The sequence below is a fragment of the Lineus longissimus genome, chromosome 3 (assembly GCF_910592395.1).
Source record: "Lineus longissimus chromosome 3, tnLinLong1.2, whole genome shotgun sequence".
In the NCBI taxonomy this organism is placed as follows: Eukaryota; Metazoa; Nemertea; class Pilidiophora; order Heteronemertea; family Lineidae; genus Lineus; species Lineus longissimus.
The window spans coordinates 28583458-28604087 of record NC_088310.1 but is presented as its reverse complement, the minus strand read 5'-3'; the positions used below and the strand labels follow the sequence as shown (position 1 = coordinate 28604087).

Here is a 20630-nt window from a genome sequence, read left to right as displayed (position 1 = left end):
GGAGAGGGGTGCAACAAATCACCTTAAACTTGAAAAGGCGTCCATCTGTAATAAGTGCAGGATAAACTAATGTCATTTATGAAGTCAAGCCTGCATTACAGAAACAATACTTTACCTTATTGTTTTCTTGTTTACCTGTCATCGGAATAGTCAGATATTGAAGAAGTTTCCAGCAAATTGTCATGAAGTGCATGCTGTTAAAAAGCTTCCTATCTCATGTAAACCAAGTATTGATTAGATAGTGTTACTAAAACAAAAAACAATATGAATCCGTGTGAACTAAATCTTTCAGATCCACTGTTTTTGATAATCCTAAAATTCCTAGATTCTACCAAATTGAGATGATGGGATTTGTTTGGAAGCATGCAAGAGGAAGTCTGTAGTGATTGCAATACTTGTGTCAGAAAGCTGTCTTGCTAAGCCACCATATTAGACCTAAACATTTAGCACATTTTCCACAAGAAAAACTGCCAATTGTCTCTTCCTGTAAAACGCTATCACAATAGTTTCAGATCTTTGACTAACCATTGCTAACTTGTTCTGCAAACATAGCCGATATTGTTATTTTTTGCTTTGTTGTTGATTAAGCAATAACTGTGAGGATATGTCCACAAAAACAGCGGGTTATTTCAGTGGACAATCGTGTCCAGGGTATTCTATCGGGAATAGCCAGGGGTTATCACTTTTAAAAACTAATGTTGTTAGTAACAGCATGAAGTCACTTTGAAAAGCAAAAGGGAGGATTTACTTGTTGGTGGGCTTCTATGGAAGAAGTTATAGTCCTTGTCTTGGCTGGTGTGTGTCTTGACTTGTTTTCCTATTCTTACAGGCTCGTTGTAGCAAACGATGCCGACTGCATCCCAGGGCAACACAGACGGACATGGCCCTCCTGGTCGGCCTATCATGTCGTCAGGTTGGCTTCATGATCCGAGTGGCAGTCCTAGCCACCAGAAAGCCCAAGGAGTAAGGAAGGAACCACCGGTACCCGTGCCAAGGGTCACCCACCCTAAAGGGAATGCTCCTTTGCTGTCCGTGGGTGGGGAGTGGGCACTGAAGGATTGTGAGGTAAGTCTGTTGCTCTTATCGCTCTCTGGCTGTGCAGTGGGGTGACATGTAGTAGGGACCAATAATTTCATTGAACAGCTGAGCCTGAAAAGTGTTGTTTATTAGCCAAGCCCCGACACCCTAGGTTACTGCAAACTCTGTTCTACATGCACCTGTTTATTGCCCGATCACCATCTTAAGAGTGGTAAGTTGAAAATGATGACTGTGCACCTTTTTTTTCTTGACCATTTGTTGGTCAGGACGGAGTCAAATTAACAGTAGCTCGACAAACCTAACCAACATTATATTAGTGTCAATACTCAATATGAGCAAACTTCGCTCATCAAGTACAAGTAATGACTGTTGCTCCTGATTCATCCTGTTCTCAGTAAACTATTCATAATATTTTCATCGTCGTGTCCTTGACTCCTTCCATCATTGGTAGACACCTAGGTTCTCCCTTGCAGAGTACCTTCCCGGAGTGCTGATGGTCACAGGTGGCAATGTAGTCACACAAGTGTTATGCTCCCTTTCTGGGCATCTCACTTTGGCTTCCCATTCTGGCTGCTGTGACAAATTTTTCATTGTTCTAAATTACACTTACAGAGCAGGATTAAACATTATTGCATTGTATCATGAGTTCGAAACTGAGCCCAGCCCAGCTTATATTAAATCAATGTTTTTGGACAATTCATTGCCATGTAATGGACTGGTTTGACAGTGCAATGTATCGTAGTTATGACATTGTCAAACTTTTCACACATGTCTTATTCTTTCTTCACTTTATATCTCTTCCATATTGTGCACAAGAACTTGAATGCATAGTAAACAACAACCCCCCCAAAATGGATGATGACAATATAGTAGATGACATAATATACCAGAATGTCCAACATCAGAACCTGATACAGGGGCATATCAAGGCTCGGTGGTCGTAGATGAGCGCCACCAAATCTTAAGATGTGGTTCACCCAGAATACAAACGTCTCCCTCGCTGTCGGCATACTCTGGATAATTTGCGAGCATTTCTTGATGTTGTATGCATAGGTCTTGTTGTTGATGATCTCAGACATTACTTGGAAGAGTTCGTTAGAAGTGATTCCTTTTTTGTCTTTCACCCACTTTCCATATGCGTGTGCCTCAATGCGCTCTCCATTATACATTTGATCATGGACGAGTGGAATAACAAGCATGGCCACACCATGATATGCAGCTTCGTTTTGGCCATTGTTACCACCATGTGTGATGAAGAGGCGGGTCTTTTGGTGTCCAAGGATATCATTCTGCGGTAGCCAAGTGAGTAACTTGACGTTTTCTGGCACGTTCCCGTAGATTTTCTCCAGCCCATATTGAACAATGGCACGTTGTGGAAGTTGAGCCAAAGCATCAAATATTTTCTCGCCGATCAGTTTCCAGATGTATTGTGCTGGTGGACCAGACCCAAAACTCATGACAACAATACCATGTTCGGCTCCTTCAATGTACCTTTCTAACTCCTCCGGTAAACGTCTCGCTGGGAAGGCTGTCGTTGCACCCAAAAACTGCATGTTTGGTGCGGAAACCCTCGGATAATCCAGACACATTATCTCGTAATTGATAAAATACATTTCTGCCATCCCTGCAAGTTTTTTCAGGGGAATTTTTGGTTTGTTTTGTGGGCAGTAACTATTCATGTGATGATTATAAAGGTTGTAATAGGAATTATCATATCTTCTCCTCCAAGCCTTAAGATTCTCCAGCCTCTCCCAGAAGTTCATTTGATTTGAGAACGGCCTGGAGATCTCTGGTTCGATTGACGGCATCCCAGTCACACCTGACACCCATGAGGTAGTTTGAAATGTATGGACGGTCACAAAGGGAATATCGAACATATAGGGTATCATCAAATGGCACAGAACATGCTCATCCCCATCCAAAACAGAAAGGTCAAACTTCTGTTTCTGAATTGTTGTCATGAGGTGGTCGCTTTGCATAATGTCATCACAGACCCGACTGAATGACATGCTCCATTTGGGACTTGTTTCAAGTTTCCTAAGGGCATGAGCCAGGTCACCGTCTGGACTTCCAGCTGTCCATTCCTCAATCTTCGTGAAAATAGCATTCTCAGGTTTCAAGGGAAATGTCAGGGGTGTGATTCCGCTTTTCTGTATGTCTGCGTCGTACTTGTCGAAAGCCAACATCCAAACCTCATGGCCATCATCTTTAAGAGCTTTCCCAAGGCTTGTAAAGATGTTGATGTGGCTGCCCATGTTGAAGGGTATGATCAAGATCTTGGAGGCGTCCACTATCCCTGTGACCAGTATAAAGATCAAGGTCACTAGCATTGGTTTCCCCATGGTCAGGTTGTGGGCACCTTTCCTGTAAATATATAAAGAGGCAAGTGAGATTGGTGAATTTATCAGTGCATATTCTGTAGTGAATAGACTGGTTCTTTCCAATCAGTATGGAAAGCCAACACAGCAGAAACTTGGGGACTGAAAAAACATGATGTAGTCGAAAATCACTACTTGGGTAGGCTACCAGAGGCACACCTTTTTGGTCAACGTTGGTGCAAAATTTGGTTGTTTTGGGGGCTGCATGCTGTGCTTGGTGCTTTCTACTTAACATTATGGAATAATTCATACACATATTTAAACCTATACAGCTTTTGAATGAGGTGAAACACATCTGAACATGACTACTGCCCTTATTTAGCTGAGGCAGGTCAATGCTGGTTACTCTAAGGTAAATGTGACAGGCCCAAGAAAGAGCAGTTATTTTGCCTTAACCCTTTCATCATACTGACACCATATTCTGTTTGACATGAAAAGGGATATACTTACTTGCCTCTGATATATCTGAGCAAAGTCCTTGAACTGTCCAAGGTGGAAGCTCCAACACCTGTTAGCAGCTGCCCAAGATTAACCTTGGCTCCGCAGCAATGAATAATCAAAATACTTCCAGGGCAGATGGTGTGGAATGTGGTGACCTGAAAAGAATATCGAGGTAGATGGAATGATTCGGTGATTGAATGGTGGGTTTCGAGTCCAGTTTATTTTGTCTTTTCAGTTTACTCATCGACTGAGTAGTTTTGAAAAAGTTTGAACATTTTCTAATCAGATAAATTAGGGGAGGGTGGGATAGATCCGTTTTTATGTCTGTGCCGTGTGCAGTGACGGATTTAAGGTCCCGAGGGCAATGATTGTTCTAGGCACCACTCCTCAAGAAGCAAAAACCACTTCTAATCTTTTACATGGTTGTCCGGAAACTGCATGACCAGTATTTCCGATTCCATTTTCTTTTTGAGCATGGGGCCCAGAACCCTCGCTCTCTTAGATTGCATCTTCAGTGCTCTCCAGTTTGGCCTGCTCTCCCTCTCCAAATTTCTGGATTTGCCACAGGTACTAAATGTTATATTCCAGCACCAAAACCTTGCTTTAGTTTGGTCTTAAACCTCCATCTTCTGGTCTTTCTTGTTTGATATTGCCGGAGGTTATCACAATGAGATCCTTCTCCTTTTCATCAATACCACTCTGGATGTAAAAATAGATCGTTCAACAGGCACAACGGGCCATTCTCTGTTTGTATTGTTCTTGTCTACCTTGCCTTGGGCGAAGGACCTCGGGGCCAAGGATATTGGTTTAATTTAAACCTTCAAGAATAGCTTTACATGTTTTAATGTTGTAACTTTGACAGCTGTGTTCAGAATGATGAAGGCTGGCAGCGTGTCAGCTGAAGATGAAGATGGTTCCTCGGTATGTTCCAAAATTCATGAGAAAGGTTCGGCTACTCCTCATAGCAGTTGTTAGATCTGTGGCAGTATCCATGTGAGGCTAATACCGCCCACTGTGACTAGGATGGGTCATTATCTCACCTAAGCAGAGAAGGAAGCAGTGGACATCTACTAAGGTCAAATCTATTCTATATATACGATTTTCCAGTCAGTGTAATTCTACATTTTGGGCCTACAGATTCCAAACTTCAGGTGAAGGTGTATCCAGCGCTTCCACTGACTCGGCACTGGGAAATTTGGAATTGTTGGTATTCTGTAGAAGCGTTGACTTCTTCCTTTGATGCAGTGTCATTAGTCTGCATTATTCCTCATCATCGCATGTAAGCATACCCTCATCATCGCATGTAAGCATACCCTCATCATCGCATGTAAGCATACCCTCATCATCGCATGTAAGCATACCCTCATCATCGCATGTAAGCATACCCTCATCATCGCATGTAAGCATACCCTCATCAGCGCATGTAAGCATACCCTGCATCATCGCATGTATTGTAAGCATACCCTCATCAGCGCATGTAAGCATACCCTCATCATCGCATGTATTGTAAGCATACCCTCATCATCGCATGTATTGTAAGCATACCCTCATCAGCGCATGTAAGCATACCCTCATCATCGCATGTATTGTAAGCATACCCTCATCATCGCATGTATTGTAAGCATACCCTCATCATCGCATGTATTGTAAGCATACCCTCATCAGCGCATGTAAGCATACCCTCATCAGCGCATGTAAGCATACCCTCATCATCGCATGTAAGCATACCCTCATCATCGCATGTAAGCATACCCTCATCAGCGCATGTAAGCATACCCTCATCAGCGCATGTAAGCATACCCTCATCATCGCATGTAAGCATACCCTCATCAGCGCATGTAAGCATACCCTCATCATCATTAGACCCCATGTCTGAACTGCACATGCTGATATTGAGTGCAGTCAGTCGATTTCAAGAATCTATTTTCCATGGCCACATGTTTGCCTGGTTGCTAAGCTACGGGCATTATATCCGCGGGTACTTCAGTTGCATTGAAGTTTAAATGAAGTGTTTTCCTCTGTATCTATGTGTATGAAGAAATTGAATTCGACTGTTTGCAGCGTAATGTCTGCTAACTATAAATGACGTCTGCTGTAGAAGTCTGCTGTGGATACAGAAGGGCGACACTTTGAATAAGTAAGACTTGAAATAAGAGAGTGGGACAGTGGTGGTTTTAACGGCCAGAACAGCAGTTGCATTTCTATGTTGAACAACATACGCATTTACTAATTTGGCATTTGGCTGATATGACCTTATAGTGCCCTTATCAGTGCAACTGCATGAAATATAACACAGGCAAATCAATTAAAAATGGATTTTGAGCCAACAGTTCAATCAAGTCAAGGTGTGGGAATACCAGTGTGAAGCCAGACATGTCTCGTGGGTCTGTCTAAGTGCATATCAAGCCTATTCGTTCCAGGGATTAGGATGTTTTACCACTTCAATGGGAGTCTAATCCAGTTTTATCGGTTTAGGCCTAAAAAAATATTTTTCTATTTGGCGAGCAAATACTGTAGGCTGTAGTTAGAGCATCTGTGATCGGTTCAAGTTGGGAATTTCCCGGAGCTTTAGGATATGCTAATACTATCTTTATGGGGAAGTCATTGGCTTGAGGGCTAAACTTATAGGCCTTGTAGAAGCAAAGAGTATTGTAGGCATCTAGGTGTAGGCCTACTAGTGAATTCATGATAAATCACAGGACTATGTTTCAGTTACAATTGGCAAGCTATTAAAAAATTCAACCGAAATTATTCCAATTCTTGTGAAAATTGACTAAGAAGATTGATCACTTCCTGTCATTTGTCTTTTCCCACCTTTTCAAATGCTGAGTCCTCCGCTCATTCTTTCACAGTATGGGTTGACAAAGTCCACAATGGACGTGGTTTTGATAATTTGACAATATTTGATAGAACATGTAGAATCATAGATTATCTTTAATCATACATGTAATCCTCCCCAAAGTCATGTTATGACAGATTATCCAAATCCCAAACCTAATCAGATCATCCATGTAGAACCTACCCGGCCCACCTCGTCACACCATTGAGTCCTGTCACAATGATATACACCCGGACATGCACACACACCCATGAAATCTTGAATTCTCAATCCTTTTATAGTGGTATTTCATTGTGTTTCACCTTTTGAGATTCCATGAGGTGACATATGCCACTAAATCACTTGTGAAGTCCCTCTGTGCATGACAGAGAGTTCACATACAAACTGTAGGTTTCCTACTTTACGATTCTTAGACCATAGTAAAGTTAGACGGATGTACGCAGATGGATTTATCTGAAACCTGTAGAATACTTCACCTAACATATTTTGACATCTTGTATTTCTCAGGTAAGGTTTTACCATGGAAACTGCTCGCTTTTCATGTTCTGTTGGCAGAATCGTACACAGTTCCTGCTTATGAGTGAGCATTGAGGTCAACACTATACTCTTTGTAGAGTATATTCAGCTGTTTTGGCTCTGAGGGTTTTAGAGATTGTTATGGAGTTAGCTTAGGATATTTTAGACTGACATATGAACATGGATATCTGACATATTTCCAATGATATCGGCACCTCACCCAGTTCATATGGTCTAAGTTGGATTGTAATATTATTGTGAGGTGATCCTATCATTGACGACATGAAGATATGATGGCATAGGATGTGTCTGATCCTATCATTGACGACATGAAGGTATGATGGCATAGGATGTGTCTGGCAGTAGTTTATCCTTTAGTCAAATGGTAAGCTTCCCACCAGACCAAAAACACACCCCATACTTCTGACATGCAAGTCGAACCATTGACTTAGGAATACCACACATTAACCCAGGAACTAGTAGGATTCTGGAGTGCTGGGATACTGGATTGTTGAGCGTGGTCGTGTACTGGTTAAGGTGTCGAGAGGTCTTGGGTTCGAAGCCTGGTCTCAGGTCGAGCTCTAGTGAGTGCTGAAATGACGGCTGTCACTGATACCCAGACTGATAGCAGTGGCAGTAGTTGTGAAGTGTTTTGCTACAGATCACAGTCAGTGGAAGTGCATTCACTCTGATACACATAAGCTGCGCCAGCAGTCTTCTTCAGTATGCTGCCGGCACCAAACTTTTAGGGAAGATTCGAAATATTATATCGCTAAGTGGTAAAGAAGAGACAGAACCTTGGCATAGGTAACTATTGTAAAATCATGAAAGAGCCTGTTGGCAAACATACATATTGACATAAAACAAGAACTGCTCCCTGCCATTGGGTTTAACCTAGACTCGTCTTATACACTGTCGCAAACAACCCGAGATTGTTCAGCATGTTCGTACATTATGTTTAAAGGCCTAGTGTAGAATGTCCATATTGACCCTCGCTTTATTCCATTGGCTTAGTTTGCTTTGCATCAAATTACAGTTTTGTTCGTGAGTCAAGATTCATCAAAACGTGCCAATTTGATGAAATAACACTGTAATGGTTATTTATAACATCTCTTTTGGTCACTGGCCGGTGAAAACCTGACTGGTATGCAATGTCAGAAACGGGCTTGGATCAAATCATGGTCCAACCTAGTTCTCTAAAATGAGTGGGGATACCTGTCATGAAGTCCCTCTATAAACAAGATCAAATCATGGTCCAACCTAGTTCTCTAAAATGAGTGGGGATACCTGTCATAAAGTCCCTCTATAAACAAGGACAATATCACAACCTGTCTCTGTCTGTCTCTGCTGCTGCCTAAAGTGTCTTGTCTCCTCTCTGAGATCAAGGACAATATCACATCCTGTCTCTGTCTGTCTCTACTGCTGCCTAAAGTGTCTTGTCTCCTCTCTGAGATCAAGGACAATATCACAACCTGTTTCTGTCTGTCTCTGCTGCTGCCTAAAGTGTCTTGTCTCCTCTCTGAGATCAAGGACAATATCACAACCTGTCTCTGTCTGTCTCTGCCGCTGCCTAAAGTGTCTTGTCTCCTCTCTGAGATCAAGGACAATATCACAACCTGTCTCTGTCTGTCTCTACACCGTCTCTATTTTGCATGACAGGAAAAAAGTAGATGACAACCTCAAACTGCAAGTTTCTCAACTCTTGAAACAAACAAATGAAAGCCTCTCTTTCTTGTTGTAGGAACACACAACTTGGGTGAATGAACTTCTCAAACAACAGGATCACCGTCCATTAGAAGATCTGAGGCGAGGGTGCAGTGATGGTGTAACACTTGTAACTATCACAGAGCTATTATGTAAGTAGTAGAAGATCTGAGGCGAGGGTGCAGTGATGGTGTAACACTTGTAACTATCACAGAGCTATTATGTAAGTAGTGGAGCTTCTCACTCCCTTTGTCTAGTAGGGCGATCCAGAGAAACCAATATATCAAATGTCATGATATGGACTTTTTTATATTTTCATGCAAAAAAGTTCCTCCTTAGAATGTCCGCTTCTTTACTCATGTGTGTGCTCATTAAACACTCAAATGAACAGTTCACTATGACATGTAATGCTTGTTTGGTTTCATCTTCAGGTAATGAGCGGCCCTCTGGAATCCATGGTCTCCCAGTCCTCAAGTCACATAAGATACAGAATGTTGTACAATGTTTGAATCTGCTCGAGTCGAGAGGGGTGGAGACAGAGGCTATCAAAGCAGAAGGTAGGTCAGCTTCTAATATATGCCAAAAAGTGAGATATTTGGTTTGATTGAGTGGTCTGCTCTTTTGAAAAATAACGTTATGGAACAAGAGGGTTGCTTGTATAGCAGGTAACTGATGATAGTGTTCACTTAAGGGGTCAATTATGAATGAGCTCAGTATGATGTTACCATGGAAGTTCATCGTTACATGTAGAACCTGCCACCTGGTGATCATTTGACAAACCAACAATATCACACAGCAAGCGTGCTGTCCAAGAACTGGATATCTGATACCACAGTGTGCTATTGAGGTTGGCTTATTGGACAATGTGGCAGTTTATCAATGAAACATCCACCGCTCTGCTCAAAGTATTGTATTTCTTCCAGAACTGGTGGAAGGCAATCTCAAGTCCACCCTTTTACTAATGAAGAACATCAGAGACAAGTTTGATGTAAGTAAATGAGAATTGAAAATATCAACCTGAGAGCTAAGCTTAGGTAGGACTGAGTGTCACCTAGTGTAGGACCTTTGGCAGTTGGTAAGGTATTTTAACCGCATTGCCAAAGAGAGTTTCCTCTCCAACAACAGATCAAGGAAGGTAGGCAGGAGGTTTTTTGTGATCTTTTGAACAGAGTGCTTTCTCTTGAAATGAGTAACCCTATTGTACTTGGTTTGAGAGATATAATACAATGCCTTGCTATATAATTTCAAATCCCTTTTCAGTCTCGGCCCACTGGGGTTGTATTCAGTGGTCAGCAGTCCTCCACAAGCAGCTACAGCCCACAATCAAGTACACCTTCAAATTGGACAGAAAAACCTAAAGGTATACAGTGGAACCCCGGTCGGCGACCACCCCAGTAATCCGACCACCCCGCTATGACGACCAAGAATCGCCGGTCCTGAATGGTTTCCTCTCTAATTACGATAACAAGGCCCCCAGTAACACGACCACTGGATTGGGTGGTCCCAATGACCAAATTCCTCCCTCTAATCTGACCAAAGGGCGTAATTGCTGTAATCGGTTGCGACCGCATCTCAAATTAACCTGGCAATTAACATCCGGCACAAATCTCTCTCTTGATTATTGTAGCACCACGGACACCTGCTCAAAATGAACCAAAATCATCAGTACCATTTTTTTTTGACTTTGAAAACTTTTCAAAATTTTGAGAAACATCATCAGACATATTTGCTTAGAATGCTTGATGAAGATGAGAGGTGAAGCGAGATTGTGATGGAGTGTTCCTTTGATTTTCAGCTATGCCTGGGTCGGAGTTCATCAACGGTGGGTTAGAGATGTTACCCGGCATAATGGGTGGGAAAGAAGAAACCGTTAGTCAAGTCAAGAATCCGGCACCTAAAATGGTAAATATTGTACTATTCTCCTCTGTGTTCAATTGATGTCACTCTTAAAGGAAGGTGTTCAGCCCGGGCAGCTTGTTGTAAACTCTCTTCATGGCTTAGTCTCATTGTATTGTTGCCAAATGCCGTGGGTGGCAACCATCCTAAAGTTTCCATGTCTTATAGCCATCTTTAATCCTGCAGTCCACAACAGAGATGGATGCCCATGGAGTTCTTCAGCATCAACATATGCATCCTCCAGGACACAGTCCAGACTCGTCATATGTGTCAAAGTCTACTCCTCTGAGAGGAGGGGGTCAGACACCCCTAGGCTTCAGTGCAGTAAGTAACCAGAAGAGCAGGTGACTGGATGGGTCAAGTCAGGTTAAGCATGTATTGCATGGTCTATAAAAATGAACCGACTCTGCTAGAACGGTATGTAATAGATACACAGCAGAATGTGATGTGTCTGAGAGTGCTGGTCAAAGACAGCCCCTGGACCACAACAGGCATCCAGGCCACTTACTCTCACCAGTTATGTGGGAAAACCTGAGACATTTTGAAGTTTTTGTCAGAAGGTCAATAATGTAAAATGCATATTGTTGAAAATCAGTGTTGTACATTCGCTGAATTGTTAAAACATTTCAGAGTCCACTTTCATTGCCAAACACAATGACCGTGGAAGAGAAACTGAAATCTCTCCTGACGAACCATAACAATGCAACCTATGATGATGGGGAGCTGCTCCTGCCTCCCCAACCAAAAGATCGCTTCGCATCCTTCGAAGATGACGTGTTTGAGAATAGCGCTTTCTGTCCAGATATGTCTCCAGATATAACAGTCAAGACTGCTGGCCCGAGCAGGGAGAATCCCCCAGCTGGCTATGTGGTAAGTATCTGAGCCAATACTTGAGTAATGACTCTGTTAGCGCCAGAGGGAGGGGTCCATGTTTCTCAGTTGTATCAAACTGACGTCAGGTACGAGGAATCTTGGCATTTGAAGTAGAGTGACTTGCAATCTCAGTACGGTCACAGCAATGCATCAAGTGTTCATCTCTTATCCAGCCATCCAAACCCGGTGAGAGGCAATATGGACCCAGAGGTGAAGTGATCTTAGACCGACATCACAGACCTCCTCCACCATACCGTCCAAGAAATAAACCACCAAACCAGTCACCTCCAAGGCAACAACAGACTCCAGGTTCACCAAATCGCAGGTAAGAGTGTGTCTTAGTGAAGCATTGTAATGATATGACATTAAGACAGCAGAATTACTCAATAATTGATCCTGCAAATTAGGGTTAGAACAGGGTGGTCCAAAGGGATGGCAATTTGTGCTTGACAATAGGGTATCGGTGATAGGCCCACTGATATTCACCAAGGTATGCGTCAAGATCCTACAGCACCTTAGCTGGGGCTTTAGTTTTGCAGATACTGCATCGGTACAAATCACAGACATGACTGTTTTGAAACTACAAACCACCATGTGCTATGACTCAAATAACTTTAAACTAGAGCGTGTTGTGCCTTGTTTATACCAACATCTACTTGCTTTCTTGTTCCAGAAAAACTCCTGAACTACGCGATGCCTGCAATAGAATGTATGGTACACCTCAGGGGGGACCACCAGGCCATTTGGTGAGTTTTGTAAACACTAATCTACGACTTGAATATCCTGCATCTTTAATAGCGCCTTCATGAATCAATAAGTCCTATAACTAGTATTTCTTCTCATAAACTCTGTAAATGAACCTATGTTTTTGCCTTGCTTTAATTTTGGTGCCCCATGTATAATGTGCATTAATTGATTCGTACAAATATAATATTTGAGTTAAATATGTACACTCATAACTAAGCAAACATTTGAAAATGTGATATAGGATTTGCTTGGTTGAGATGCAAATATATAGTATAGTAGAGATTTGCTGTGTTAGTCATTTGAACAAGAGGTTTATAACTGGAGAGATCGAATGATCATTTATGTCTGGAATACACCAAGTAAGATATGGCCATTGTGGTAAGGGGTTGGTTCTTCCCAGTATCTCCCTGCTGCTGCTTTGCCTTCTTCTCTTTATATTCTCGGGCTAGGTAGGCCCATCTCGGACCCCACCAATTATGACCGTTCATGTAACTATCATAACCGTCATGATTGAATCTTTGTATCCTTTTCCAGCCTCAGAGACAACCCCCACCATACAAGCTGCCACCTGATACCAACAGAATGCGCCATCCCACAGTACCACCAAGGAATACGCCCATGGGACTGACTTCAAATAGTCACGGGGCACCCCAACAACAAAGTTTTAACAATCACAAACCGGCTGTTGCTCCTAGAGGACCACCGCAAAAGATTTATGCCATCCCGAACAATAAAGCACTTGGGAAGGAAACTTCTTTGAATCGGGAAATGATGGGGAGGGATATTTCACCAAATCATCAAGGGGTGTGGAACGATGTCTCCCCAAAACGAGATGGCGTGCGCCAAGACGTTTCTCCAAATCGAGATGTAACCTCAAATAACAAAAGGAATGGTGAAGATGTAGGATCGCGACCTGTTTCTATCTCTTATGTTGAGAGGCATGAAGGACAGGATCAGTTGAATACTCGGGTTATGTTCGATTTGAACCAGGAAAATAAATCTACGGATTGGTTTGGTGGTGGTGATAAAGGACCTGGGCCGCCTCGGGGACTGGGAGATTATGGTCACCTTCGGGAAGGTGATGCAGAACGTCCAGTTGATGCAGAGTACATTGAAATCACAATGGAATCGAGTGGTGCTAGGAATGAGAGGGGGGATAGGAGTCCAGACAGGAGGAGCCCTCGGGCCAATTCTGGGCAGTTACAAATGGCCCAAGTGACTCGTAGTGAATCTAATAAAATAGAAAATAGGAACTGGCCTCCTGATGACACAAGATGTATGTCAGGTAAACCAAAAGGTGCAATATGCCAGGAGTCGTTAAGGATTCCGAACATTGATATGACTCGTAATGACATGGCTGAGCATAGGGAATTGGAGACGTCTTTTCTGGCTCAGAGTAATGTGGTTGGTGAAGGAGATATGGGGAAGAGGGATTCAGAGGCGGGTTATACTGTTGGTACTATTCATGAGAGACAAGTGAGCGCTGGCCATCCACATGAGGCTGTAAGTGGATCGGATCTACACAAGGCTACTAGACACTCTGATCAAAATGATCTTTGGACTAGAGATGAAATAGATATGGTCGCTATGCACAATTTAAGTATGGAATTAGTGAAAAAGGACAGTAATTTTGATGAGATGAATCGTCAGCACCACAGCGCTTCAGAACTTGATCATATTCGTAATTCTGTGGATGGGCAGCAGCATTATCCTCCTGGTCTCAGACACGATTGGTCAGTTGACAATAGGGGTCCACAAGATGGACGTCAGCTTGACAATGAAGCGTCAAGAGGTGCTTACTTTCCCAGCAATCAAATGAATTCTGGTAACTTTCAACACAGTAATGGACAGAATGTGCTCCAGCATGGCAGTGTGCCTCTTCATGGTCAAGGTCGTGTTCCATATCAGGACCGTCCACCTTTCTTACGGCTCGAACAACGGACATCATTTGACGGCAGCTCTTCTCTCAGTTCGGATAACTTGCCAAAATTAGGAGATCCATTTCAGGATATTGTGTTCGACAATGGTTTGCCCAACATCAGAGATTTTGAATTCTCTGGAAGTGAGTTCTCTTCGCGGTCTGTGACCCCACCCCTGCCTCCATTATCCCCTTCCAATACTCCACCAACAACTCCACCTCTTCTCCCCTCGTCTCGGACAGGCTTCGGTCCTCCGAGGACGAAACTATTATCGCCGCGTCAGAATACTCCATCCTCAAGGTTCCCGCAAGGAGCTAGAAAAACTCCTGATCTTTTGTCGAACATGGAGAAATTCCCTGAGGAAGTTTTCATCGATGGTCCTGGTGTTTCAAATCATATTAGTATTACGCCCCCTGGATCTCCTCACGGGAAGTATAAAGTGTATACAAATCCTTATACGCCTGGAAGAGTTTCATTGCCATCTCCAAAACAACGCCGGAAAAAGAGGGTGTCAAAATCAGGTAAGAGGAATGCGAAGACTATTTGGAATAGATGATTGTAGTGCCAGAGCAATAATGATGTTGACTAAATGACTGGAGAACAGCAAAGTGCCTCTTGGAGGTGTCAAGCAGACCTTGAAATGTACAAACTGGTTTCAGTTAATGGGTCATTATCGTCACTAACGAAGTGATTACTTGGTTTGTGTGGTTGAATTGACCTGTTTTATTGTCTTTGAGGGAGCGACTGCTGTACTTAAACTTCGCCAATCTTGTATTTGTTTTCAGGAAAGAAATCTCCCGGGCATCACGTGTCTTTTGATATAGATGGCAGCACTGATGACACGTATGATAAAGATGACTCGTCGGGCTCCACTGATCATATAACCGGTCTGAGTAACATCACTCCCGCTCACTTGCCCAACGGCAATAACCAGGAAATCTCGCTAATTCGGAAGCAGTTGGACGGGTTGGAGACAATGTATCAAGAGATCCTAAAGATTCTTGGCGTCGAGAAAGATTACCTGCCCCCTGGGCCTGATGGCAAGGGGAAGCCGAGGGGGAAGCACAGGAGGCCTCCGACGAGTAAGGAGATAAAGTGAGTGGAATTCATGCAGCGGTTGAGCGGGACAAGGCACAACCTGGGCTGGGAGCAGAATGGCAAATAAAAATTATATGCTATCTTTTTTATTTGAAATCCTGTTATACCGGCCAGTTAAGCACCACGAAGGTCCTGGAATCCCTCAGCTTTGAGTCCTGACGCGTCACTTGTTCATGAAGGTCCTGGAATCCCTCAGCTTTGAGTCCTGACGCGTCACTTGTTCATGAAGGTCCTGGAATCCCTCAGCTTTGAGTCCTGACGCGTCACTTGTTCATGAAGGTCCTGGAATCCTTCAGCTTTGAGTCCTGACGCGTCACTTGTTCATGAAGGTCCTGGAATCCCTCAGCTTTGAGTCCTGACGCGTCACTTGTTCATGAAGGTCCTGGAATCCCTCAGCTTTGAGTCCTGACGCGTCACTTGTTCATGAAGGTCCTGGAATCCCTCAGCTTTGAGTCCTGACGCGTCACTTGTTCATGAAGGTCCTGGAATCCCTCAGCTTTGAGTCCTGACGCGGCACTTGTTTATGAAGGTCCTGGAATCCTTCAGCTTTGAGTCCTGACGCGTCACTTGTTCATGAAGGTCCTGGAATCCCTCAGCTTTGAGTCCTGACGCGTCACTTGTTCATGAAGGTACTGGAATCCTTCAGCTTTGAGTCCTGACACGTCACTTGTTCATGAAGGTCCTGGAATCCTTCAGCTTTGAGTCCTGACACGTCACTTGTTTACTACAAGTTGGTGACATTTTGCTTGGCACAGCATATAACTTGACAGAAAGGGTCCCATGTCTTGCATTTAGGGGCAACTAGCCGAGGAACTTATTGGCTGCACTACTCTGATAGCCTCTCAGACTTGAAGAAAACTTCTCAAATTCTCAGTGACTGAATTTGACATCTTTTCTCTTTTCCAGAAATATAAGCAAGCGATTTGCTCGACTGGAGTCACATGTGGTAACCCTCGCCAGGAGTGTGGCCCACCTCTCATCAGAGATGCGCTCGCAAAACGTGATATTCCAGGACCTTGAGGCCCTGAAGCTGGAGGTGAAGGCATTGAAAGAACACAGGAGTCCTGGGAGTTATCATGGTGCTAACGAGTGGGAGAGGTTAAGGGGCTGGGTGCCATCTCTCACCAATCCTAAACGGGTGGATAAATTAAAAAGGTGAGTCATCATTTGATTTTATATCAAGTATACTTACACCCTTTGCTGATAGAAGTCACCAGGCTGAAGGCTGTTGTCAGTACAAGTGCTTTGAATCGATGGTCTATTGATACTTCAACGTTATATCTTGCATGTTTCAGATTTTTTGGCCAGGAACCACCACTTTTGAGATTGTTTCTGAAGCAGTTGGGTTATGAAGTAAGTAACAGGAAAGACATTCTCATGATGTATAGTTCACATTAGATTATGACGATGACATCGATGTTTTTGCTCAACAAAGAAAAAAAGTCACACTGTAGTTTATGTCTCATTCAAAAGTCTGTCATTGATGAAGAATAATTATTTTGACCTTTAGGTTCATCATGGTATACCTTGAGTTTGAACTCACTCAGCTAAGCGTGATATTTCAGAGGCAACACACTTTTGCTGCTTCTTTCCCTATTCACAACCTATTGATTGCTTTGATCTTTTCTCCAGAAATATGCAACCAACTTTGACGCAGAGCATATCGGGATGGTTGAACTACCGTATATGACTGAAGAGCGGCTTCAGAGCATCGGGATACCTATGGGACCTCGACTGAGGATCCTGCAGGAGGCACATCTCTGCTTTCAACAGGAAAACTTCAACATTTATATTGTATAAGAGTAGAATCGCTGTGGGACTATGAAATTTGAAAAGTTATGTAATCTACCTGCAGCTTGTTCCATATAAACTGAGGTGTGATGGACCCAATATCCTGTTACAATGAGCACAAAGAATCCTGTGGAAGCGTAACCATCAAGAAGACATCAATACTGTGCCGTTTATAAGAGTACAGATCTTGATGAACTCGAACAATCTAATCTCAAGTGCTTTCCATCTTTCTTTGGTACCATCTGAAATTTCTGAAAATATACATTTTTGCATCCGGTTAGCGGGCGGAAATACTTAGGCTCCAAGCAGGTCATAATGTTTTGCTCTCCATCGCCGATCTGCTGTAATGTTGTCAATTCGTCCAGAACTATGTCCATCCTCTCTATCATGAAAAAATGCTTTTAATTTATACTTGCCAAGAATTCGTCCGAGTTTTGTGTACAGTTATCTGGATGGGTCTTTATCTTGTGGTTTAAAAATGAACATGTTTATACCAGCTAAATCTTCCTAAGACTGAACTGCTTCTTCAAGATTTTACCACTCGATGTCGGAGATTTAATTTGGTTTCAATATGTCATTGCACAATGGAATTCAATCTCAGAATGTTATGAAAATTTAGTTTCTTACATTATGTATGGGAATTTGATATTGTTAGTGTTTTACATATCGTACTTAATATTTATGATTTCATATCTTGCATAAGTTATTAAGAATAAATCTCAGTGGATGTGTTGATCCATTGATTTGTTTAATTCTGCAGTTGTTCAATCATTTCTTTAGAATAGCAATTGAATCTCTCTTGATGTGACAAATCCTAGCTGGGGTGCCAGAATCCTGTCTTTGTCACATCCTCTGTCACAACCACCATATGACTGTTCCATTTTATACGACGTCTCCAAACTGCCATGTCAGATTCACTGCCACATCTCTGTCATTACAGAACCTCCATCAGCAGACACCCTCTCTATTAGAGATGCTGCTTTTGGTGCTGAATTGTGCCTTTTCATCGGGACATTCTATTATGGAGAGCATTTTTCATTGCCATGGTCGTCCTCACTAGAGACTGAGGTTACAGTTACATCGCTCCCACTACCTGAGTGCCTCTGATGACCAGCGCAAAACAACTTAGTAGGACGATGAAGCCAGCATAATGGTGGGGGATACTGCTCAACCTTTGACACGATGACAGTTTGTGAGCTTTCTTGTCCCAAGGCAACACATTGACCAACACAATGTGTTGTGGAAACATGGAGAACATGTCATCAGTGATAACCCTGGGACAGGCAAATACGCCTATTGTCATATAAAGTGGAGAGACTTGATTGTAGAAGCCAGATCAAATTGGAACTCGTGTCCAAAGCCTATTGTATTGTGGTGTGGTATCTTCCTGGAGGTGTTCCTTATAGACAACACGGATATATATATGCAGTGGAACCCCGGTAACACAACCACTCATGGGACCGAAGTTGAATGGTCGCGTTACCCGGGTGGTCGCGTAGTGAAGTTGAAAATCCGGTGACAAAATGCATGATTAGGTTCTCCCGCCAAAATCGCTGAACTTTATTGATAAGTTCAAATTTCTGAAAAATTTTCATAGACAAAATGTTTTTGGGGCCGATGATGTTTCTTCATTTTGTGCAGAAAAATAACAAGTGAAAATTTTTTTGTAGTTAACGGAAATGATGGATTTGACAAGCTAAATTGCGATATTGACCGACTAACCCTAAAGCCACTTTTACTTTAATGTGATATGGTGGAGGTCGTTGACGTACAGGCAGATAGAGTTTGGTGCGACTCGTCTTTGCATATGACATAGCGTGACAGTAGGATAGTGCATGTATCAGAACCCAACCATACGACAGTATATAGTGTATGTGGAGCAGATAGACCCTTGCCCCTGCGAAATTCGACTGGAAATTGTCGGCAAAAGCCGGCAATTTCCACCTAATTCCAAACTATTTTTCCTTGCCAGGAGGCTGGAATTAGCTGGAAATTCCAGAAAATGTCAGGGCTGGAGTTTGGCGGTATTTTGGTAAATGGCAGTGCCAGAAAATGCCAGCTCTGGAAAAAGCTGGCATAACCTGGCATTAGCTGGAACCTTTAAATTTCCAGAGCTGGAATTAGGTGGAAAAATCTTGACCCAGGCCTTCCAGCTGAATACCAATGTCAGGGCTGTCATTTATTGGAAATAGCTGGCATTAGTTGACATTAGCTGGAAATTACAAATTCAGCATGCAACGAGGAATGTCAGGGCTGTCATTTATTGGAAATAGCTGGCATTAGTTGACATTAGCTGGAAATTTAATATTGAGTATGTGACCTGCTCTACGTTTGAATCGATCAGAGCACTGCACACTAATAAACAGGCGTTTTTTGTCACTCAACAGTGACTATGATTAGAATCGTTGTGATATGCAACAAGAAGATCTCTTGTCGTGGAGTAAAACCGATAATCGCTTGGTTTTGACTTTGCTGATTGCAATCTTGTCACACGCACCTGCTATTATCACCACAGACAGGCAATTTTTCACATGCAAACATGATTGCATGTTGATTTTGCTTGATCCCAGGCCGTGCGATTTCCAATTCTAATTCAATTTTGATGGCATCTGCAATTATAACTGCAAACAAGCAATTTCTGTCACACAGAAATATGATTAAAGGTTGCAGGTTGATTTTGCTTCCAACAGAGGTTGCTAGGATGACCAGTTCTTGTTGCGGGCACCTGAAATTATCTATGCAAACAAGTGATTTATGTCACTTGCAAACATGATTGCTGTGGCATTATCAAGTTTTGAGCATACGCCACTGACCTAATCCCTTAGTTTTCTGACACAATCTTGTCACACTGTTATAATGTAAATATCATTCTTGGTGTGTGTTGACCATGGACTTACACGAGCATAAGAGGCCCTATCATATAAAACGTAAGATTATTGCTTCACTGAGGCTCCTTGCAGACACCTCTGCCAGGCGGACTTCCCCATTGCAGATGGTTTAAGTTGCCACATGACCTGGGTTGGAGTGCTCGTCAATGCCGACTGGCGTCGTCAGGGCTCAATGCCCATCCTGGAGACAGCACGTCATTTACATCATAGCTGATTGTGATCAGTTGATACGATGACGTCATTGACAATCACTGACAGGAAAATTTTGCCTCTCGTTTAATAATATAGATAGTGCAAAGTATTCACATTGTAATATTAGGCTCGTAAGTTTGAGGATCATGGATTGACCAGATTGGTGTGAATTGCCCCAGGGCCCATGGAACATATGTAGGCCTATACCAATTTTAAGTCCAGACTTTACGAAACGTGCCGCGCTAACAATACGGCCGCCACCGACGATGGACGCCACATCATCGCATAGGCTCACAAGGTGAGCCAAATA

General features: G+C 42.8%; 1 protein-coding gene across 2 annotated transcripts; it reads left to right on the top strand.

Moving 5' to 3' along the window:
• Positions 1–768: 768 nt before the first annotated feature.
• On the top strand, positions 769–17992 carry LOC135484565 (uncharacterized). Of its 2 annotated transcripts, none has more exons than XM_064766168.1 (15): positions 769–1065; positions 8954–9068; positions 9348–9473; positions 9840–9904; positions 10177–10276; positions 10712–10818; positions 10999–11136; positions 11443–11682; positions 11859–12010; positions 12359–12431; positions 12967–14872; positions 15137–15446; positions 16356–16604; positions 16745–16802; positions 17082–17992. In XM_064766168.1, exons 1-15 carry the CDS (start codon positions 847–849, stop codon positions 17247–17249), a joined length of 4026 nt encoding a protein of 1341 aa, XP_064622238.1. In that variant the 5' UTR covers positions 769–846; the 3' UTR covers positions 17250–17992. The 2 variants fall into 2 exon arrangements, with proteins under 2 accessions (XP_064622238.1, XP_064622239.1); XM_064766169.1 differs by lacking the exon at positions 769–1065 and adding an exon at positions 2259–2340.
• The last annotated feature ends 2638 nt before the right edge of the window (positions 17993–20630 follow it).